Source organism: Carettochelys insculpta, chromosome 6 (genome assembly GCF_033958435.1).
Source record: "Carettochelys insculpta isolate YL-2023 chromosome 6, ASM3395843v1, whole genome shotgun sequence".
In the NCBI taxonomy this organism is placed as follows: Eukaryota; Metazoa; Chordata; order Testudines; family Carettochelyidae; genus Carettochelys; species Carettochelys insculpta.
This window is the reverse complement of record NC_134142.1, coordinates 20,616,483-20,641,161: the sequence shown is the minus strand read 5'-3', so window position 1 is coordinate 20,641,161 and position 24,679 is coordinate 20,616,483. Positions and strand designations below refer to the sequence as shown.

Genomic DNA, 24,679 nt, shown 5'->3' with positions numbered 1-24,679 from the left:
TCAGACCATAGTCTGTTCTGGTCTGGATATGGTCTGAAGAAGTGGGTCTGTCCCACGAAAGCTCACCTAATAAACAATTTTGCTAGTCTTTAAAGTGCTACTTGTCTGCTTTTTGTAATATATATTATTACTCTCAGGTTAATATAAGCCCCAGCACAGACTAGTCAGTCTCTGTGCTAGGAGTGCAGCGCCAAAGTGTTGGTGGAGCTCGGCAGAACTGGAGGAAACAGAAGCTTGTGCCCATCCATTGGGCCTCTGTTGATCCTGGTCCTTGTTTCTCCCCTTGCAGGAATGTGGAGGCTGCTGTTGCATGAGAGGAAGAAAACCTCTGAGAGGACACTGTATCTGGAGGAGAGGGTCTGGAATTTGAGAAGGGCTCTGTCACAGAGCCCAAAACATGATGGGTGGATGGGGTGGGATAATAAAGTCCTTGACAGTATGAGACCTATGTTTTGGAAGCTGTCAGCCAGGTGCAGCTAAAGTACACTGGGTAGGGGCACCCACAGCTTCCATGTTGTCTCTGAGGCTGCCTCTGGAGCTTGTAATGAAAGAGGTGCTGATGCTCAAGCAATTTTTCAACATTTATAGCTGATGCAGGAAGCCCAGAGTTGCCAGGCTTATGAACTGCCAAGCCCAGAGGTGCTGGGCCTGTGAATGACCAAGCCTAGAGGTATTGGGGCTCAGCCCTGGTAAGCCCCGGCACACATTAAGCACTGAGTGCTTCTGTGAACTCTCCAGGGAGACCCCATTTCCACCCTGCACGTTGGAGAGATAGATTCACAGACTTCGTCTGAACAGTAGGTCTCCAAGTGGCTCTGTGGCTACTGTTCAAAATAGTGACATGGCAGGGAAGAAGGAGCTCCTGCCTCAGGGTCTGCTTACTGTGCCCAGGGCATGGTGTCTCACTTTTCTGCCAAACACACTGCAGCTATGTTTATACTTGCCCCGAACTTCGAAGGGGGCATGGTAATCAGGCTCATGGGAGGTGACTAATGAAGTGCTGTGATGCATATGCAGCACTTCATTAGGCTAATTCTGCCCTGCGGCAACTTGAATTTGCCATGGGGCAGAATTAGCCTAATGAAGATCTGCATATGCATCACAGCACTTCATTAGTCATCTCCCATCAGCCTGATTACCATGCCCCCTTCGAAGTTCGGGGCAAGTGTGGACATAGCCTACGTGTCATAGAAATGCCTGCTCGCCTCTCCTGTGCACTTACAGTAATTGCATTATTTTTAAAGTCATTTGTAGGACAGTGGAACACTCCCTATCAACCTGTCTGGGTGTGCTCAGTTGTATTTAACTCTTTCTAAACTATACTTAGGAGTCTGTACTTGTGTTGTGGTGCTTTCCATGGCATTACAATGTAGGGCCGCCAACCAGAGCAAGGGGAAAAGGGGGCATTTGGCCCAGCATTTCAAAAGGGCCTGGAGTTCTGGGTGCTGGTGGTGCTACTTTGGCAGTGGTGGTGCTGAAGCACCGGGCCCCTGTGAAGTCCTGCAGTAGCATCCTGTAGTATCGCTGCTCTTTGTCGCTTGGGAGGGGGACGACAACATTAAGGGCGAAGTATCCTAGGTCCTGCCCTGGGCCCTGCACCTTCCAGGAGTGTAAAGCTGGGCCCCTTCCCACTTTGCCCTGGGGCCTACGGTAACTGTTTTCCTCCGCTGTTACAACAGCAGTTAGCATGCAGCTCATATCTGGGTTTTTTTTAGTGGGGCCTGTGTTAGTTAAAAAAAGGATAAGCATCCAGCCTTTTAAAAAAAAAAAAAAAAAAAAGGTAAATTTTTCTCACCCTACAGATGCCCCCATGCACTGTTCAGCCAGCTTCTGCAGCTCTGAGAAGTGAGTGCCTGCTGCTGATTGAGTTGTGATTAGAAAGCAGTCTTTTTATATGCACTGCTTCAGGTGAAGAGGAGTCGCCTTCATTAATGGTTTCTGCTGCGGGAGGGCAGAAGAGGATTGAAAGCAGTGTCTTCAAGGACAGTGAATTGGATGAGGTGCCTAGTGCATAAAAACGTTTTTGTCTAGTTGTAATGAGTGGCTGCTAGTTCCTGTTATTGTTAAGCTTTTGATCAAGTGCCCACTTCGAGTGGGGCAGGGATAGGAGGTGAAGGCAAGGAAAGGAAGTCACTGTTCAAAGTGCATCTCCTGTAAGAAGACAAAAACACGAGCAGTGTGGTGGAATCAAGGTTAAAAAATTACTTAGTTTCTTTTGCTTTGCATAGTGCATCCATCATATACAGTTTTCCACATGTTGGGTAATGGAAAGTTGAGCCCTAAAGGAAGTTCTCTTTGTAAGTCAAGATGGGATCATAAAATCAGTCATTGTTGGGGTCACTAATTGGTGTGCAAGATAGGAATTTCCTAAACTATGATAAGTTCATTGCCTTTTTGGCAGTGTGTGCAGTGAACTCTTTAGCAAATGATAGTCTTTCCTGGTTCTGTTGTTAACACAGGAAAAGCATCAGGTCATTTATAGCTACACCCAGATCACAACTTGTTTTTAAATAGAAGGGAGAAAAAAAAAGTTGGCTGTCAAAGAGATTCAAAATGTTTCTGACGAAGTTTGTTTTCATGTCTCCGTAGCGTAGTAGTAAAATTTGGCAGCCACCTGATAATTGTGAAGATTGATTGCTCTCTCTGTTAAGCATCTCACATCTCTGAGTTTATGTTAACACAACATTATTCCAGTGGCAGCATCTGGCTCATTGGCAGATTCCACAGACAGTTGTTCCGATGGCTCTGGAGATGCCTTTGGCTGTTGTGGTGTTAGGTGGCTCATTGGGCTGGCTGAGTGCTGCTTTGTCATTTCATTTTCTTTTTTAAATTTGACTTGCCATTGTGATGATTTGCTCTTTCAAATATGGGTCTTCACAAATCTTTTCTAACCTTTAAGTGCAGGAGCTTTTATGAAATACCTCTGTTAATTTAAATCATTGTGCTTTTTGCTGATCAGAGCTGGAGATACAAGGTCTCAACCCATTGCTTCCACCCAAGTTTTTCCTGTAAATCGTGGCCTCAGTCTTGTGCTACATGCACGTTTTTGAGCATGCTGCCGCATAATGAGTTTCTCTGAGAACAGAACTATGAGCATAAATCAAATATTACTGGGACACAGTCAGTATCCTGAGGAAGCTGTGTGGGGAGTTGGGAATTCAGGAAGTCTTTCAGATTTCTCAAGCTGACAATGTTTGCATCTTAGGTAGTAGAGTTTTTGGGCCAGATCCACTGTGCGTGCAAATTGGCATGGGACCATCGACTTGGGTGGGGCTCTGATGATTTCCACCAGTTGCGAATCTGCTCAGACATGTTTTAACTGTACAGAATTCACCTTCGCTGAATGGAAAAACATGACTCCTTTAAATGCACATTGTTTTGTGAGACGATGCAGATACAAGTGCAATTTCAGAGGGAGTGGGGTGTCCAATTTTATGAAGTTGGATCGTTGTGGTCCCTGCTGCTTCTGGAGGAAGTTCTTTGCCTGGACTAGATGATCATAATGGTTCCTTCTGGCCTTAAACTCTGTGAATCCATCAGACAGTTACACAACTATTTGTCTTAGGTCTACACGGAAGCTGGATGGTATAATTCCCATCTTGAGTAGACATAGGCCATTTCTACACTGGCATATGGAAAACACTGGTCATTACAGTGCTACAGGGAAATGGCTGTGATGTGTCCACACACTGCTCCTTGTGATGGAGTTTGTCCGCATTAGCAGCTGTTGCAGGGCCGCAGGGAGCAGTGCATTGTGGTAGCTATCCTGATGTGCAACTGGCTGCAGGGTGCTTTGGGAAGGACTTACAATGGGTGTGGGGCAGTCAGCATCACACAATGCAGGTTTCCCAATCCCGTTGCTCTATGGTCATCCTGCTACATTGACTGCTGCTTTCCAACAGAAGTTGCGAAGTGGGGAGAGTGTGACCAGGAGTGTGTGTGTGTGTGCAGGGCAGGGGGGAGTGTTTTTTTGGGGATATCATCATGCTGTCTTAAGTTCAGGCAGCGGCAGGCAGAGGGAGGTGGAAACCCTGACATTTGGCTCCCTCTTCCCTGCCCTCCCCGGATGTTTGGACAGCGCGCTCGCTGTCAATCACACTCACGCCTACGTCTGTGTTCAGCATCAGGAGCATTTAATCTGAATGGTTTGCTCTGCGTCCCCCCACAGATCTGCACAGCATGCATTGAGCTCCAATGCAAGTGTCCATATCAGCCCCCCGGCATTCTCTCTAGAGCTCAGCAAGCTCTACGCTTCTCGTTGAGGGGGTTTATCTAGAGCACTGCACCTGCGGAGCTGGTGGACACCAAGTGCTTTGTCTGTGTGGACACTTCAGGAGTTACGGCACTGGGAGCTGATTTCACTGTGCAGTAACTTGCCAATGTAGAGTTGGCCACACACTCACCAGTTCTGCTCTAGCTAGCATGCTAAAAATAGCATGAATGCAGGGGCATGGGTAGCCTCTTGGGCTGCCCGCCAGACTGTATACTCAAGAATTGGGCAGAAATGTACAGTAAACCCTCAAAATATGCGGCTTCAAGTTGCACGTAACTCCCTTTAACACAAGGTAAGCACCACTTGAAGCTGCTATGTGGCCACTTCCCCCCATCACTTCCCCAGCATCATGGCTGTCAGGACGACAGCTGCACCACTGGAGGAAGGCAGGGAGAAGCAGCCAGGAAACTTACCAGCCCTGGTGGGCTGGTCAGTTTCTCAGTCCTGCAAGCGGAGGGGACCTGGAAACCAAGTGGCAGGCTGGTTCCCTTTCCCCACTGACTTGCATGAAAATTTGAGTTACTCTGGGGTTGCAAGAACACAATCCCTGTGTAACTCGAGGGTTTACTGTACTTGAGCCCCTGCTCTACTTCTTCCCCATAAAGCTCCACCCCATCACTCGCTCCACTCCTCTGCTCCCCTCCTGTTGCTTATTGGATAGTCTGAAGGAGCCTCCCTGTAAGGTAGGAGGTGGCCCAGGCTGAGCAAGGGCTGGTGCACGTTAATGTCTCAGCACCTACATTCTGCGCTCTGGGAACCAGGCTGTTCATTTGGCTGCCACTTGGGATTGCCAGGTCCTCTATTGGCCAGACTTTCCAGACAAAATCCAGGCATCTGGCAACTCTAAAGCCATGCCCCAAAGCCAAAACCAAGACTTTCTGGGTAAAACCCAGAGAGGTATCAACCCCAGATGGTTGCCTGAACTGCTCTTTGCTGCTCCTCACTGCTATTTTTCTCACACTAGCTTAAGCGGAGTCTACCTGTGCTGGGGAACACATTTCCCAGTTGCTGTGTGGTTGTGCCTCTGATGGGTTTCAAGTTTTATCATCACAGTATTAACAAGACAAATGCAAACAGCTTTTCTTTTTTAAATGCATAGTTCCTTTTTACAATAGCAATAAATCATCAATTATGCAAGTCCCTCCCCCAAGGCTCTTATGTAAATTAAGCTGCCATGGGATAACATGGAAGGTCCTCTCACGGTTTGTCAACTAGGGTAGGAATCAATGGTCAGCTTTGAGAGTGGAGAGGGGTAACTGGTGGTGTTCCCCAGGGGTCTGCACCATGACCCATCCTATTCAACATGTTTATGAATGATCTGTTGAAAGAGGTTGTCAGTGAGGTGGCAAAATTTTCAGACAATACAAAATTGCTCAAGATTGTTAAATCCTAAACAGACTATGTAGAGTTTCAAATTATCCTGCAAAACTGGGAGTCTGGGCAACAAAATGACAGCTGAAATTCAGTGCTGATAATTGGAAAGTAATGCATGTTGAGAAACGTAATTCCAATTATATACATAAAATGATGGGGTCTAAATTTAGCTGTTACCCATCAAGAAAAAGATCTTGGAATTGTTGTGGATAGTTCTCTGAAAATACCCATTTAATATGCAATGGCAATCAAAAAAGCACGCAGAATGTTGGGAGTCATTCAGACACAGATAGAAATAAGACAGAGAATATCTTATTGATGCTAATATACCTGCATCTTGTGTACAGATGGGGTTGCCCCATCTCAGAAAAGATATTTTAAAAGGGAGAAGGTTCAGAAAAGGGTAACAAAAAAGACTAGGGGTATGGAAAAGCTACTTTTTGAGAAGGGATGACTAAGACTCGGACTTTTCAGCTTGAATAAGAAAAGATGGGGTGGTGGATGGGGGAATATGATAGAGGTCTACAAAATCATGGCTAATATTTTTGGAGAAAGTAAGTAAGGAAAAGTTATTCACTCCTTCCTGTAACATAAGAACTAGGTGACACCAAATGAAATTGATAGGCATCAGGTTTAAAACAAACAAAAAGGAAGCATTTCTTCACATGATGCACAGTTAACCTGTGGAACTCCTTGCCAGAGGATGCTGTGATGGTCAGGACTTATCTAGTTCTTTTTTTGAACCATGTAAATTCATAGAAGATAGGTCCATCAATGGCTGTTAGGCAGGATGGGCAGGGATAGTGACCTTAGTTTATGTTTGTGAGGGTTGGGAATGGGTGACAAGGGTAATCACTTGATGGTTACCTTTTCTGATCAATCCTTGTGGGGTGCCTGGGTATCTAGCCCATATGCTGTTGGAAGGCAGAATACTGGGCTAGTTGGACCTTTGGTCTGACTCATTATGGCTGTTCATATGCTTTCATGAAGACCAAGTTTTGTCTAGGATGTTTCTTTTTTCCTTGCTAAAACCCCCCAAAGATGCTGTGTGTAGTTGTGGGTGCCAGATTAGAAGGTCCTGGATTAGAGGGGTGCAACCTGTATAACCACCCAGGATTTGGAGATGGTTTTCAGGCAAATCCTGAAATAACTCCTAGGTGTTCTGTTAATAGAAATAATAATCATCATTATTTATTTATGGGATTTCTTCCTGGTTTTCAGTCAACTGGATGACCTTTCAGATATCTCTGTCTCCTCTTCTGGGTGTCTGATGGAAAACTCGCTGGCTATGTCTACACTAGCACACTACGTCGAAGTAGCCTATTTCGAAGTGAGGACATCGAAATAGGCTATTTCAACGTGTATTGTCTACATGACCTCCAGGGCTGGTGCCGTCAACATTTCACGTCGAAGTAGTGACGGGGAACATCGAAAGGAGCCTCCCTGGAAGAAAATGTGGAGCGTCCACACACACAAGCGCTCCCCATCGAAATAAGGGGCCAGCAAAGCCAAAAGCTGCTCCCTTAAAGGGCCCCTCCCAGACACACTTGCCCTGCACAGCACGAGATCCACAGAGCCGACAACCAGTTGCAGACCCTGTGCATGCAGCATGGACCCCCAGCTGCAGCAGCAGCAGCCAGAAGCCCTGGGCTAAGGGCTGCTGCACGTGGCGACCATAGAGCCCCCCAGGGGCTGGACAGAGCGTCTGTCAACCCCTCAGCTGATGGCTGCCATGCAGGACCCCGCTATTTTGAAGTAGCAGGACGCGGATCGTCTACACATGCCCTACTTCGACGTTGAAGATCCAGGTAGGGCGCTATTCCCATCTTTAGATGGGAATAGCAATTTCGACGTCTCACTGCCTAACGTTGATTTCAACGTCGAAATAGCACACGGTGCGTGTAGACATGACGTGTGCTATTTTGACGTTGTGCTGGCTACTTCGAAGTAGCTGTCTAGTGTAGATGCACCCACTGTTTTATATATCTGTACCTCCTGAAAACAGGAAAGAAAATGTTTCTGGGTCAGCTGATCAATGTATTTACCTAGTAAATTTTTCATGAAGATACCATGAAATCGACAGTAGGGGTTATGGCTGCCAGCATCTTGAAAGATAAACCTCCTGATGGATAAAGCTTCGTTTTTCTTATGCCATTCAGTTGTCACCATAATTTGCACATCATCAGCATAACTTGTAGATGTTTTTCTATTTATAATTGAATACTGTTGGTATACTTTCTCTCATGGAACATCTTACTTGGCTGTTTAATGAGCCTGTGTGAGCTCCCTACAATCAAATTACTGAAGATGGTGCACTTTATCATTTCTGGTCACTGAGTGGTAATTCTTAACTTGGAATATTGTGTTCAGTTCCAGAAGGTTGCAGGCAAACTGGAGAGGATGAAGAGAAGAGCAACAGATTTGAATAGGTGACTGGAAGGATTCATTTGCAAGGAAAGATTAAAAGAGTTAAATATGTACATCCTAGCCAGGCAACTGCTAGCAAGTGCCAGAGATTGTGATAATATACTATACAGCAAATGCCGGAAATTGTGATAATACACTATAAATATGTAGGAAAAGAGGATTTATTTAGTGTGGTGCAATGGGGAGCAATTAAGAATAAAGGTGGAAAAGAATCAGACCAGCAAACTTGCTGAAATTGAATTGCGTGGGTTGCAAAAAGCTTTCAAAGCAAAGTACGGCCTGTAAAATCTGTCATGTTGATTTTTCTGTCCTCTTACGCATGGCAGCTGAGCACAATAAGAAGTCTTCCCCTTGCATGGTGCTCTGCAGAGACACTGTCTCACATGTTCAAGTTCCTTTAGTGTGTGCGCGGGGTCTTTTGAATGTGGTCAGTATACTACTGAATGAGCAGTCATGCCTTGAGAGGGTAAAAACTGGGTTGCTTAGTAAGACTTTCTCAATTCCCATTTGTGTGATTGAGATCATTATCTCAAGGTCATGGGATTTTCATAGAATAGTTCTCTGATTCTTTGGGTGTTGACCCTGGAGATTCTGCTTTCATGTTTTTCCCTTCCCACATTGAGGGATGGGGTGCCAGGGGTATCTGTAGGATTAGTTGACCTTGGCAGTATGAGTGTAATGGCCATCCATGTCCCTTAAGACCCTCTGTGAGGCTGTTATGGAGTAAAGTAGGAGAAGGAGTAAGTCGCGTGGCTGCAAAAGGGGTAGCCGAACCACCTCCAAAAAGTGCAGGACTGTCTTCAGGTAGTGAGCTGGTGGAAAGGTCACGGGATCTGTGCTTATGCAGTGCGTCATAGGAGTGGAGAAGTATTGTCTCCTGTTTGTGACCCTGACCAGCCTAGGGACTGAGAGAGACTCTGTTGAACCCATCTCCTGCTTTTGGTGCTCAGGTGACAGGGAGCGGGGAAAGTCTTGCCCCACAGAGAAGATGTAATCCCCATCGCAGTAAATCTAAAGTCAAGCCAGCAAGTCAGCTTTTGTTGAAACAGTGACACTTTAATTATCATGCAGGATAAATGTAAGCTGCATTGTTTCTACAGATAGGCCTCCTGCTGTGCTAACTACCCTCTGCATATGGCAATTTATAGCTTCTAGGTGGGATACACAATAGGCAGCCTTGTTGCTCTGAAAGTTGAGCCATTACCTTATATTCCTCAAGTGTTCATTTGCTAGAAGGTAATTGATAACATGACCAAGTGAAAGATATGCTAAATGAGTCGGATCTTCTGCCAGGTGCTGGCCTTTTTAAGGTGAATTTAAATGTATAAGGAGCTGTTTTATGAAAAATTTAGGAAAAAGTCAACTTCCTACCTTTCGTTGTTTACATGTCCTCTGAATTGGATTGAGACGGTTTGGTTGGAGCAACATAAGAGTTTGTATGCAGCTGTCCTTTGTACTCCCAAGTATTTTTTCCAGAGGTTTTTCCAAGTTGATGATGATAGAAAAGTCCAGCTGGATGAACGATATGAATGAACATAGCTCCACTGAAGTGCACAGAACTGCACCTGTTCATACCAACTGAAGATCTGGCCCAAAGAGTTCATCTCCTACTTCTCCAGGGCCAGTGTGAAATGGGATGTTGGTCTCAGTCCCCAGTTCCCTGACAAAAAAATCTGTTAAGTTTATAAGGTACCCCAGGACTTTTTGTTGTTTTTGCGGATACAGAGTAACATGGCTACCCCTCAGATACCAGTTTCCTGTCACCGCTCATAGTTCACCCTCTCAGAACTGACCATCACAATGATTGCATTCAGCATCGAGTCTAAGGACTGGATAGTGAGACTGAAGTTCAGTAAACCCTCGATTTTAATGGATTAATGGGTGTGGGAGGGTGTCCTTTAAGGCCAAGAGTCCGTTAAATGTGAGGGTTTTCTTGTATTGGCATAGCGCTCCCCTCACCTCCAGGCTTCCCCAGCACCTTCCCCCCTGCCCCCCCGTGCTGTGAAATGCCGCACTCCTCAGAGCTGCTGGAGCCGCCAGTCTGAAGCCGTAGCCACTGGACCCTCCTTGTGTCCTTGGTTGCCGCCATGGCTGGAGGAGCTGCCAGAGCTAGAGCCCCACATGCTCCTCCCCTGGGGTGCGTACGTGAGTGCCTTCTGCCCACCTATGTGCCCCACCCCTGGTGGGAGGAGTGCACAGCTGCTGCAGCCATGATGTGGGTGCTCCTACTGGGTCGGCGGCTCCAGCTATGGTGCAGGTTTTGCCGCCATAGCAACAGCCCCAGCGGCAGCTCCGGTGAGTTGCCAGCATTTATATATTTTCTTTGCGGGGGTGGTGGGTGCTGGTGGATTCAGCGGACTTTGGGAACAATGGGGGGCTGGTGGACGTCCATTGTTCCTGAAGTCTGCACAATCCAGATCCGCTAAATTGGGGATTTACTGTACTCCTTTCATCCTGGTGAGGTGGTTCCCATAGTACAGTGCTCAGCAACCTTTATCACCTCGTGGCACACTACAGCACACGTTGTAATTTCACAGCACATCTCATACATATATAAAAAAACCAATCCCCTCTTTCCCCACCCCCAGAGCCAGGCTCCCTTCCCCACTCTAACTCACTCTATCTCCACCCCCCAGAGCCAGGCACCCCAGCCCCCACCAACTCAATGTCAGTGACTCGCCAGAGCTGCTGGTCCCCTGGATCCACTGCAGGGCTGCTGCCAGAGCTGCGCTGCACAAGATGGCCAGCTGTGCTGTGCCGGCCCAGTTGCCCAGCCTCCCTAAGCAGCTCAGCGGCCTGAACCACCCAGCTGCTCCGCTCAAGCCACTCAGCCGCATTGTCCAGTCCCCCGAGCCAAGCCTTGAGAACTGTTCTGGCCCCAGCTAACTGCAGAACGCTCCTCGCTGCTGCCGCCATGCGCTTCTCCCACCAGATGGTGGGGCGTGTGTGTGGAGCAGCGTGAGGGGTGTCCCGTGTGTGGCTCCCCTGAGCCATGTCTGCCACATCTGACTTTCCCATTCGCCATGTGGTGAACGGGACAGCGTATTGGACACTGCTGCTTTAGAGTTTTTTTTCCTTCCCACTTCCCCGGGGAGAGGGAAGCCTTCACAGCCACCAGGTGGTGGTCCAAGAAGCGGGCCGGCTGCATACTGGAGGAGTGGGCCCGCGAGAGGTGGTGACGGGAGATGTAGATGCGGTCCAACCAAGAGCGTATGGATTTGTGGCCCACCACCCGGACGGAGATAAAGACGGTGTCCTCGTCCGGGTGGTGGCTGCGCCAGACGTCCACCAGGGAGCGATGGTTGCTGAGCTCCCTGAGGACGTCTGCAGCGGCCTGGCGCTGCTCGATCCCCGTGTGGTCCCGCTCCTCGAGGGTGCAGTTGAAATTGCCGCCGAGGACCAGGCACTCGCGAGGATCGATGGAGTCGAGGAAGGCCGCCGCCTGCCGGAAGAAGAATGTTCTCTCCAGGCTGGATGTCGGGGCGTAGACGTTGACGAGATGGAGGGGCAGCCCCTCCATCCACACCCGGAGATACAGCAGGTGGCCCGGCATGAGCTCGACGCTCCCCAGCACGTTGTCAGGCTAGCATCTTTCACAAGTACCACATTTACTTCAAGACACTAGAAAAGTTGTGCTCGCCCACGCAATTCAGTGGACTATCAAAGCTGAACCACTAATATACCAGTGAGAATTCACTCACCGAGCCTCAAAGAGGAAAATAATTAGAAATAGAAAACTGATCAAGTTTTATTTAAAATACCCAGTTTTTCCTCAAAGGTTTTTGTCTAAGTGTTTATTGAGAAAGAAGATTCAAAGGAGAGCTTTTGTGACACACTGGGTTAGTTGTAAGCAATGACGGATTTATAACTCTTTTTTTCAAAAACATTTTGTATTATAAGAGCTGATGCTATCATACAGATCAAATAGCAAATGGATGTTGCAGGAACAGATTTTCCCCTGAATAAAATCAGTGATGGATTTACATTGGGAAGTTACAGTAAGTCACAGAATGGAGAGGGAGGAAAAAAAATTAAAGGATTACTTAAAACAAACAGTAAACTTACAAGTTAAAAGTAATCATTTTAAAATGAAGTCATACTCTATTAAAATAAGCATAAAATTACATTCTCATTTGGATGTGTAGTTTATTGAATACATAGAATACTAAAATTGATTCAAATGCAAGTAAAATATCTGTTTAATTAGATTGTAAAAAAAGGAGATTAAAAGTAATATTTTGTAAGATAGTAATTACTGTTTTTCCAAGTAGCCTGGTTCCTGTGTGTTGACTTAAATTTAACTGTGATAGAAGACCTCTAGGGTTCTATATTTTGTTTGTTTCTTTTAATTACTTTAAATCACAGCCATTATCTCTTTTTTTTTTTTTTTTTTTTTCCCCCAACTAAATACACTCCTTGGCTGTTTGTTGCAGTACTCTGCTTATTCACAAGCACCGATCTCTGAGTGATCAACCTCTGCCCTTTTCTTGTGAGAGATTGCAGGTTAAATCTTTGCAGGGGCCTGTGCAAGGACATGACGAGAAAGGACCTTGTCAAAAATGGGAAAGGGAGTAGGTTGTGGTGCTGATGGGTGTCTGAGATGTAAATAAACCAGATTGCTGTCATTTCCTCTTTCCACTGTGTTATGCATTCCAATAGCACAATTCGTCTTTATGACACACACCTATTGCTTTAACTTTACTGTGGACCACTAAAGTACATTTCAAGGAGTCAGGAAATAGAATTAAAGGAGTTCAGTAGAGGGACGGCTTTCGATTAACTAAATGCCTGCTGCGTGACATCTGTTTTCAAACAGATTTAACAGAGTGCTTCAGTTTGTGCTGAAACTGCCAAAAAATCTTTGGGTTTGCTAAACGTAAAACACAAGGGCTGCATCTACACTACATTGATCTTTCGAAAGATGATCTTCTGGAAGATCTTATTTTGAAAGAGCGCGCCCACACACAAAAAAGCAGATTGAAAGATCAATTTGCTCTTTCTATAGAGAACATCCACTCAGTCCCTGATCTTTTGAAATAATGGGCCAGGGATCAAAAAATCAGGTGCCATGAGGACTGCTTTTTTGAAAAAAGGGCCTGTGAGCGTCTACACATGTTTTTTTTGAAAGAGGCTTTTGAGAGGAGGTGCTCTTCCTGATCCAGAGTGGAAGAGAGCTTCCAGAAGAAGAGTTTCATTCTTTCAATTTCAGATTGAAAGAGAGCATTTTGTGTGTGGACGCTCTGTGTTCTTTCGAAAAAGGGCCTGATTTTCAGAAAGAACTTGCTAGTGTAGATGCAGCCAAGGTTGAGGGCCACATCTTCAGCTAGCTGAAGTCAGGGGAGCTGTGCTGAGGTATATATGGACTAGCTGAAGATTTAGCTCTTAAACAGAATATGAAACAAATGTCTGAATAAAATTTGCAGCCTTATACCACTGACAGGTGCACAGAGAGGACCATATTGTCCTGTCTTAAACCAAATAGTTCCATTAAAAGTGGTGGGTTACTTATGTAGTCTGGGTGGGCAGGATTTGCCCTTAAAAAGTCATGAGGTTGTTTTCACACTTGGGCAGACTTTAGTAGCTCTGAATGGCCGTGTCTACACGTGCCCCAAACTTCGAAATGGCCACGCAAATGGCCATTTCGAAGTTTACTAATGAAGCGCTGTAATGCATATTCAGCGCTTCATTAGCATGCGGGCGGCAGCGGCGCTTCGAAATTGCCGCCGCTTGCCGCCGCGTGTCTCGTCCAGACGGGGCTCCTTTTCGAAAGGACCCCGCCTACTTCGAAGTCCCCTTATTCCCACGAGCTGACGGGAATAAGGGGACTTCGAAGTAAGCGGGGTCCTTTCGAAAAGGAGCCCCGTCTGGACGAGACACGCGGCGGCAAGCGGCGGCAATTTCGAAGCGCCGCTGCCGCCCGCATGCTAATGAAGCGCTGAATATGCATGTCAGCGCTTCATTAGTAAACTTCGAAATGGCCATTTGCGTGGCTATTTCGAAGTTTGGGGAACGTGTAGACACGGCCAATATGTGGCATTCAGAGGTACATTTTCAGTGTTCACATACTTCTTTTTTTTTTTTTTTTTGTAAGAAATTGTAACATCTGGTCAATTTTTTTCTAGTAAGTTTCGCAAGTTTTTTTCTTTACTATGTATATCCTAGAAAGGTAGAAGACAGTGGGCTTGTGAGTTTACAGCATGGGTGACTGACACATAACTCATATTCTCTCTTCCATAGGATAATTATTGCTGGTCCTGTGATGTCACTTACATGATGCATGTGGTTGAAGTTTTTGAAAATTAACCATTCATCCTGCTCTTTGTCTGATTACACTGAATGGCCTCTGGTTTTGCTGAGCACTGTGTTCTTTTCTTCTGTCAGTGAATACATAATTGAATGGAAGCATCAACCTTCAAAGTGTTTATCAATATAGAAGATATTAGTAGATATTGGACAATGTCATGTAAGGTAAAAACTAATTTGTAAGCAACACAGCGGAAACCTGGAAAGGCAATTAAGTTAAAAAGTCATTAACATTGATCCTTTTGAACAGAGAAAGTACATTCTTCTCTCTGAAAACATCTTTGAAAAATGTCATGCGCCCAGGTCATTCTTTCAAGTACAGTAAGGTCTCAGAGTATGTGAATCCAGAGTATGCAACTCCACTCTTACATGGCTGACCCCCAGTTCATACAGTAACCCTCGCTTTACGCGGCTTCACATTCACACCACGCAAAGCTACTGGGCTCTCAACCTCCTTAGCTTCCCGCGGCTGCAGGCAGCTAGGCAAGCTAAGAGCCCCTCCCTCCACTTCCCAGAGCAGCACCGCTTGACAGTCACACCAGTTTGCCCCCATTAAACCCCCTTCCGGCTCAGCCCTCACAACTCCCCACCTGTGGCCCCAGCTCACCTCCCTCAGTGCAGGGCTCCAGCTGCACTCCTGGGGCTCCGCCCCAACTGCCACCCCGCACACCCAGGCCTTGACCCCTCCACTGTGGACCTGGACCCAACTCCCTCAGCCCCATGTGGCCCCAGATCACCCCCCACCCCGTGTGGCTGGCTAAGTATGCACAGGGCTCCAACTTGCCCCCCCGCTCAAGCACCCCTCTCCAGTGCACCCCCGTTCAACTCAACTCCCCCACATCCCCAGCTCAGCCCCCCATGCATGGGGCTCTGACTTCAACCCAAGTCTGGGGCTCCAGCTCCTGGCAAGGCTCCAACTCCCCTCCAGTCAGCCACTTCACCCTGGGGCACCCCTCCGTTCAGTCCCCCCGCCCGGCTCAGCCCCTCTCTCCTGCGGCCCCAGCTCACCCTCCCCCCCCACGCTTGGAGCTCAGTCTGTCAGCTGCTGCCAGTGTGCACAGGGGCTCTATCCCCTCTCCCAGCTCAACCCACCCCCGCCCTGGTTCACCCCCATTCAGTCTCCCCTCTGCCCCAGTCAACCCGCCTGTCCCCAGATCACTCCCTCCCTGGCACGTGCTGGGCTGTTAGCTGCCAGTGCGTGTGCGGGGCTCTGGCTGTCAGCCATTGCAGGCACATGAGACTCTACCCCCCGACCCCAGGTAACTCCCCTGCCACTATTCACCCTGTTCAACCCCCCTACAACCTCCCATGGCCCCAGCTCACACTCACTGGCATGCGGGGCTCTAGCTTCAACCTGCTCCTGGGGCTCTAGCTCCAACCCCCGCCCCCGCCCCAAACCCCTGCTCCTCAGGTCCAAACCACTGCAAGCCCCAGCTCAACTGCACCCTTCCACCACCCCAACACCCTAACATACCCCAGGCTTAACCCCCTGACCCTTCCCAGGGCCCCATCCCATCCCCCCAAGCCCTCTCCGACTTACACGAGATTAAAGGTATGTGAGGGCTGCGTGAAATGCAACCCTTGCGTACCTTGAGGGATTACTGTAATAATTAAATGTCATATTAAAGTTTCTTTGAATATTTTGCTCTTAAAACTAAGTATTTAGTTTACTACAGCCTCTTATTCCAGATTCACTTGAATTATATGAACAAAGAGAGACCTGTAGGTAATTACTGAAGATGGTTGCTGGCAGTTTGACTTTCATCGTTTGTTCACACTACAGGTATAAATTCTCACTGAAAGGATAAGGTTACAGATGGGTGGGTATTACTTCAGTGACTGCAGCTTCTTAAGTGAGAATCCAGATGCTTTTTCTTCTTTCTCTCCCTCTGGTTAGTGTGGGCATAAGAAGTAAATAGCTGAAGGTAAGGTTTAAAGATTAAACATTTTCTCTTTTGTGTCAGCTAGTACTGCTTATGGTTGCCTAGACAAAAATACGTCTGCAGATTTTAACTAAGTGAATGCAGATAAGGGGCCAAAATTTCAAAAGAATTTTCAGAGCCAGATTTTCAGGTGGGGCCAGATATTTCACAAGAGCGCAGATCCTGTCAAGGCATGTAGGGGTACTTTTGTCTCTTGCAATTGACCACTTATTTTGATACCAAAGTGGAAGATTTTGTTCTTTTGGAAATTTTGGCCATAGGGCCTAATCCCATTACTTTTACAGGGGATAGGAATATTTCTATCAGGTCCAATGGGAATTGGTTCACCCCCTTGTTTTCTTCAGTTGTGATGTATGCTTTTAAACATTTGTTTAAAAAGTGTTAACTAAAGAAAACCCAGACTTCCTTTTTAGTAGCAAAGGGAATATATTGCATTATTTATAGTCTGCAAAGCCATGGGGCCTTATCAAATTTGATTAGGTAGAAATGCAAAATGTGAGACAAATCAGATTTCTGAATTAAAATGAGCAATCTCTCCTTTGTCTTGTAAGATAACTTTCAATTGCTTGTGCTTGTTGTGTGATTCTTTATCATTGTAATCAAAGATAAAAACTTAAGTCAAACTTTGAGTCTCAGTCCTAGTCATGTTGAAGTACAGGGGAGGTCTACTCAGAGATTTACTGGGAACAGAATCAGGGTCTTTAAAATCTACCTTCCTTACTTTTCAGCCTTGCAGCTGTTGTTTGTGTGAGTAATTCTCACTCGTGAGTAATCCCACTGAAGTGAGTGCGATTACTCATGTGAGCAAGGACAATTCACTTAAAGTTTGGGAGGATCATGGTGTGGATCTCACTCATGTGAACAGTGCTTACTTCCTAGGACTTTCTGGAGCATTGGACTGGGCTCGCTCTCAGTGCATTTGGCTCTAATAGGACAATCTTGGTTACTTTCGTGAGTAAACATTTGCTGGATTGTGCCTTTACTACTGGTAGATGATGTGCTTCCAGTTTTCACATACAGTAGCAAACTGAAAGTGAAGTTAGGTTTTCAGAAACAGGGGAAGTTGCAAGTGTAAGCTGCAGTTTAGCGTGCAACTCATTCAAGCATTCAGCAAATGCGACCTGGTGTGCAGCCCCAGCAAGAGTTGATTGAGCTGTGGGAAAAGCCAGCAGAGAACTATTGAAAGAGCTGGCAGAGATCCGGTTTGCATTAGGACAGTACCTGTAAGAAATGTTAAGTTACTTTCACACCTGGGTGTATGCAAAGTAGGTGTAGAGAGAGAACATGATAAATGTGAAAAGTACTACATAGTTTGTTAATGAGCTTTGCGTGAAAGATACCATATCGGTCTACAGCGATCCTTTGTCTATCCTTTGTGGTGTAACAGATTAAGACGTTGCAGTACTGCTTAGTCTTAAACGTTGAGATCCTGTCCATACTGCATAACCTTCCTCGTCTGGGTCTTTTCCTTCTGTCTGTAAGGCAGTCGTTGTGGTTGGAATTCTAATTCCCCTTCTGTCCTCTTTCTTGCAGTGCACAGAGGACATTTGGTTGTGTTAATTTCTACCCTCTGTAAAACATGTGAGTGTAACTTCCCCATAAGGCTTATTACAGCTAAAGCTATTGAAGTGGAGATCACTGGAATTTAGGATTGTCACAGGGCAGTAAAATCCCTTTTATTGAGCTGGCTTAACTTTTAAGTGTGAAGTTTTTAACAGTAACTTGTGTTTCCTTTACCCTTCACACCCATCACTTAACCAGGTGTTTTTGTCCCACCGAATGGAAAAGTAAAAGTAATTCAGCTGCACAGCTGGCTCCTCAGTGAGAAGTGAGAGGATGGCCTCAGCTACAAGGAGTGATTAGAGAAACTACTTGAGTAGTTTAAATGGCCTCTTGCAACTGCTCAATGGTACGGTTTTATCGTGACTTAGGATATCTAGCTCTGTGATACAATATATTCATATGAGCTGTCGGGTAATTCCCTAAAGATGTTGTCTCAAAACTTGTAAGTATCACCCACCTCCACTTTGTGGTTTTGCATTTTTTATTGAACTTGTATGTCCATGTGCGATGGGCTTCATTCTGTTCTATTTTACACTGGTTTAAATCAGAAGCAAGTCTATTGAGGTAAAGTTACCCTGCTGTAAATTAGGTATAAAGAAGAGCAGAATTAGGCTTTGTGATTTCTTTGCATCAGAAGCACATTTATAATCAGAAAACATTTTCATGTAGCAATATGATTATTTTTAATATTTGATAGCATTTTAGCAATGCCATATTTGTCAAATAATGCCAACGCTTGGAAATACTTACTTATGCATGGGCTTAATTTTATTCACATGGTTAGTTCCACTGATGGTGTATTGGCTCTTCAGAGAACTAACTAGCACTATCCCTGGAAAGTGTATGTTCCTTGTGGGGCTACTCACATGAGTAAAGCTAATTAGGTGTGTCATTGTGTGTGGAGCTTTTTAGTATATATAGGATTGCCCCTAGATAAACTATGTTTTTTGTTTACTAATTGTAAGGGCTCATTTCTGTTTAGGAATGGGTTAGAAGATCCTAAAATATTAATTGCTCCCTCCTGTCTTATTTACGTGTGTTCTAATCTCTCAATAGATTGGGGAGGGGGAGGACTTTATCTGCCAGGACTATGGGGAACTCCTGTAACTTCAAAGTTAGTTTTATTAGAGCCAAGCTTCCTAAAGAGACCACAGCCAAAGTAAAATCTGTTTCCTTATTTGAATCCAGAAATCAGTTTACTAACACAACATGCTAGGGAAATTATTGTTCAAGCAGTAGCAACAGAAATCTTTGCTTTCATTCTAAAGGTGTAGTGCCATAGGCATTAAATTTTTTTAATTCCAAAGTCTTAGAAATATCAGTTTTTAAATATTCATTCAAGGGACAATAATTTAGGAGCATAATGGAAAAAATTCAGTAGTTAATATTAGCTAATGAACGGCATGATGCAAAATATACTCTCTCAACAGCAGTGTTGTGTTTTGTGAGGTGTTCAAGAAAACATTGCAAGAGTACTCCAGCAGATAATGAAATCAAGTCCAAGATTCTGCCCAAGTTGGTAAACAGTGTTTTCGGACTTTTAACTGTCAAACCTCAGGGAGATAGCTTGCTTGAAAGAGGAAAATAAGCAGAGCAAATACAAAAGTTAGTTTTTATTGATGTATCTTGTAATTAGTAAAAGTTGGTCTTCCAACAAGCTGTTCATTTCCTTGAGAGCAAGCACAGCTTAGCAAAAAGTAGCACATTTTAAAAAGAGTACTAAAGTAGGTATACACTAACTATACAATATGGCTAGGTTACTAGGTTTGTCTGCCCTCCTCATTAACAGCCAAATTCAACAGTTTTCACTTTTCTAAATTAAAGAAACATTAGACTGCTCTGTGAGCTTTCATTAAAGTCTTAATTGTCTGGAGAGCTCGGCATGAGGGCTTGACATTGGTCATAAACAAAAAGCAGTCCTGTGGCACCTTATAGACTAGCAGATATGTTAACGTGTCTTTGCTCATGAAAGCTCCACAATATCTGTTAGTCTATAAGGTGCCACAGGACTTCTTGTTATTTTTGAAAATACAGACTAACACGGCTACCTCTCTGACACTTGACGTTGGTCAGTTTCATTGCACAGCGTTAGGTATTGATAGCAGATTTACAAGGGAGCTGAATTTAATCTGTTCCTTAATCTTTACAATAGTCTGTTGGCGAGGCAAGGCAGTTGCGTGTGTTAGGAGATAGGTTACTGTGTCTGTGAACTTAAAGTGCAGCCATATGTTATAAAGCGTCTGGACAGGCATGAAATGATTTTGAAAGTGAAAAGCTTATTTGGTGGAAACAAAATAGGTGTTGCTTTCACATAAGCTTTTTGTACATTGTCATACCTCTGAAGTTTGCTCTAGGCTCCAGATGTATTTTGCATCAAAGCAGTTGTAGTGTAAGGAAATATTACCATTGCCTAGATCACAGCTTTTAGAAATTTAGTTCCCAACTAAACAGAGGAGCCAGTTATGGTCAGTATCGTATCAACTACTTCTGGTGCTACTTGACTATTAAACACTGAGGGCAAGGACCACAAAATATTTACCAGGTCATGTTTTAGTCTGTTTAGTGTGCTGAGATCTAATTTTCATGGGTTTAAGATGATTGCAGGCCTTTGAAATGCATTATGATATTAGTAGGATATGCATTAGAAACAACATTGTTGCGGAGCCCGAAAAACATGGGCACGTTTCAAAAGGGGAGTTAATTAATAGAGTAAGCACATGAGTAGTTATCAATTGTACCACAAGTTCCATTGCTGAACTCTGATAACAGTTTTCATTCTGGGCATTATACAAATGAAGCTGCTTACGACTGATTAATCAGTTATGTAGTGTGAGTCTGCCAAGAGCCTCAGCCAAAGCCTAAAGGCTTTTCTCCACTACCTAGGGGATTGATGCTGCAGTGATTGGTCTTCACTGGCAATTGATTTATCGTGTTGTCTTAGACACGATAAATCGACTTCCAAGTGCTTTCATGTTGACTCCAGTACTTCACCAGGATGACAAGAATAGGTGGAGTCAACGGGAGAGCAGACCCCAATGACCTTAACACACAGAAGACACTGTGGTAAGTATGTCAGTTACAGTATGTTCCTTGCATAGCTAAAGTTGCATGTTAGATAGATAGGTGCAAGGGGACAGTGCAGACTCGTGTAGGCTTAAAGTTCTCAAGATACCTACACTACAAGTACCACTAAAGATGAAGAGTGAGTTGTAGACTGTTTCCATTTTTAGCATTTGTCTTGGACTGACTTTTCCTTTTTTCTCCTTTTTTTCCTCTTTAGGACCCAAGATTATCAGCTTTAATTTTCGACAAGCTTCAAGTGCCTGACTGTTTACAGAAAAACAGGAATGAAGGAGAGAGCCGGTGTGATATTTGTGCCACTCTCCTGAATCAGCTGAAGCAGGAAGCCATTCAGATGATCCACACCCTTAATCAACCCAGCTACCAAGAAGCATCTGGCCTCCCCCAAAGCTCTGCAGCAGTGACCAGTGTCTTACCAGGGATGGTGACTGTGTCATCCCAAAGAGACTTGCCTCTTGTTGCTGGGCAGGTGGGTAGACAGTCTGGGAAATCAACAAACCTGTTCTCTGGGACAGAGAGAAAGAAGGGACTTAGATGGCCTCAAGGCACAAGCAGTTTTCCAAACTCTAGTGTTCAAGTAACTGTGGCTCCCAGTGGCCTCAGTGGTGCTTTGAGCTCAGTGACTATCCAAGCTCAACAGTACCTGGAGGGGATGTGGAGTATATCCAGGATGAACAGCTTTCTTCCTCAAGCTTGTCTAGTAAGTACTGATAACTTGGATAAAAAGATTATTTTTTTAAAGGAATTGGGTCAAACTGGTTTGACCCATATCTCAAGAAAGAGTTGAAAGAAGTTTTAAACTTATGGGTCCCCCCCCATAACAGTTAATTTGCATGTGATCTCACGTGGTAGAACAATCTTTTCGCAAATCACTTTGCGTGCATTTCAGCTTTGCATGTAACAGACAATGACCTTAACTTTCACATGCCTGGTGTCTGGGCTTGAAAAACAAAAGGGGCCAAATTTCATCTGTGGTGTAACTCCAACATTTTCAGAGGAGTTATACCATGGATGAGTTTCATTCATGATTCAGGGGCCCTCGACTTCTGTGCCTGTCTTCACGGCAGAAGGTCGACTGGAGCACTTCTCCTGTTTATTCCTTGCTACCATGTAGCTCAGGAGGAGTTTTGGGGTCCACGTTGACCCTGAACCGCGCATGCGTGAAACAGCACCCCAGAAGATCGACCTGGAGCGGTCGTTCTTCTCCGGTAAGTGTAGATGTAGCCTGAGTGTCAAGCTGAATTCCTGGTGCCCTGTCAAATGCTGTGAAAGTTATTTGCATAAGGTAGCAGAGAATTAGGAGCTCTGAAGTTTAATTTATTGTTGGCCAGTTACTACTACAGGTTGAACCTCTCTCATCCAGCACCCTTGGGTCCTGACTGTAGCTGGATGAGTGAATTTGCTGGACGATGGGAGATCAATATTTTCTAGCACATTAGCAACATTCCACCGCTTACTGGGCTCTTAGAAGACATTGAGGGGTAATTACAGCTAAATAACAGCATAGAACACTGAGAGCCAGGACTGGTGGCTGGAAACAAACTTTGTGGAACCACGGGAAACTTGGCCACACCACTGGTAAGTGGTCGTTTGGCTAACTAAAATCATGCTGGATTACAGAGTTTGCTGGACGAAAGAGTTCTGCATTAGAGGTGTTCAACCTGTACAGTATAAAAGGTTGGTCAGAACGTTAATAGTTTGCTCCATCTGCTAAGGTCATTGTATTTTAATTCTGAATGCCATGGATGCCCGTTTTAAACAAGTCCTTTATTGTATGTATCTCTCCAGATTGTGGAAAAAGTTTGTCTTTTGGGAAAAAAAAACATACAGAGAAGCTTTTTATCTTCAAAAGAGCAGCCATTACTAATTTTGCGGTAATTTGTATTGATCCCGAAAAGACCATGAAGAAACAGACTAAAATGTGTTTGCTATGTAGGTGACACGCTACTGTTTTTTTAAAATCAATTTCATACTAATATAATGCACCATGATTGTGCGGCTGGAGGCGTTGCCATTCTGATGCAAGTTAGACAAATTGAAGTCTACTTGGTTATTTACATATCCTGCAGCAGATTTTGCAAGACTGGAGCACTGGACATACTTCAGCATCAGTTTGGCTTACTACTGTGTGTCAGTCTACAACCTTGTGCATAACCACTTCTTAAATTTGTTTGGTAGTTTCAGTTGACTGAGCTCCAAGGTCAGCAGGATATTTTGCCCTCTAAAAGCACTGCTGTGTAATATTTCACTTACAGAAGGATTATTGTGTTTGCTACCTAGAAGGGGGCTAATATTCGGTGGTGGATGAAATGATTACACACAGACACAAGACAGTATTGTCATGCAAGTCAGATGTATTTACCGTGGTATTACAGTGGTTAAAAATAAAAAGCATAAACTAACTCATTTGGGGCTTTAAAACACCAGAACTCTGCATGGAAGAGTTTCCGTATGAATGAAAGGCATTATATAGATTGTCAGTCTAAATGCTACGTGAAGTCTACAATATTACGTATAAGGATGAGCTGTCTCTCAAATTCTATATCACAGAAGGGTTACGTAATGAAATGAGGAAACTGTTACTGGGGTGAAGAACCTGCTGGGAAAATCTGTCTGGTTCCCTTCAAGCTTGATGGGCTGCTAAATTGTTTTGGCTGCAGACTGCCCTGCTTAGGGACTCCAGGCTCCTTGGGTACATGGCTCTGGACTTACCCCGCCATCCTGGCCTGACAGGTTTTCAGCCTTCCTGCTGTGGCAGGGGGTCTCAGGGCTTCCATATGCATTACTGCAGATCTGGAACAAGTTTCTAGGGTCTTCAGCGCCATGGCAGCACGCCATCCATATGGACTGCCCCCAGGCTGGGACCCCAGGGGTTCCTCATTCTCAAGATAAAGGGAGTGGAAGGGTACAGTGAAACTGAAAAGAATGCAAAGCTTGCTCAGCAGCTGCCCCTTGGGGAGCGTGCCGGGTTTGAAAGCTCAATGTGTAGGTATTCTTGAAATGAAACTTCTTCAAGATTTATGGTGTGTGAGACTCTCCATGTTTGAAAAATATGGATTCATAGGACTATTCGATGTTTTGGAGTGAAACCAAATTTTGAAATGCTAGAATTACTCATGACCTGGACTCTTGGCTAGCTCCAGGTCATATGCAGAGAGTCTCCTGAAACTAACGTGTTTACTACACTAGGTGGTAACTAAGACCTGAGTATGTTTAAATTGGGTGAATTAATACTCAGTACAGCATGTGAATTGGGAATTATCCCCATTTTAATGATTGAGGGAGGGAGAGGCTACATGACTAGTTCAAGGTTACACAGCAAGTCTGTGGGAGAGCTATAACCCATTGAGGTTACATATAAAAGAGCCTCAGTGTATGGTATAGAGTATTACGAGATACATTCTGTACAAGCATGTTTATGGTATGTTAATATTTATCATGCATGGTCAGTTTTAAGGACAAGCTAGTAAATATATTTGTCTGGGAGATAGAAAAATGTGAATATTTTCTTACACTAATTTTCAGTGTTCCACAATGATGCCCACCCATGATCTGCAGTGTTTGGTGTCATTGCTGCAGGTTTTTATACTTCAGTTGTAAATGTTTGGGGCAGGGGTGCATTTTTAAAGCATCCAGCAGACTTTGGGTGCTGTATAAATTATAATGTTATGTGCTCCTGGATCAATTATTGGGAAGAACAGTTTGGGAACCAGGA

General features: G+C 44.8%; 1 protein-coding gene across 1 annotated transcript in view; it reads left to right on the top strand.

The window, feature by feature from the left end:
- Positions 1-24,679, top strand: part of KIF26A (kinesin family member 26A) — a 138,023-nt gene that overhangs the window by 26,688 nt on the left and 86,656 nt on the right. The window contains exon 3 of the mRNA XM_074996405.1: positions 21,164-21,664. Coding sequence (XP_074852506.1) covers positions 21,164-21,664 — 501 coding nt within the window. The remainder of the gene's footprint in view (positions 1-21,163; positions 21,665-24,679) is intronic.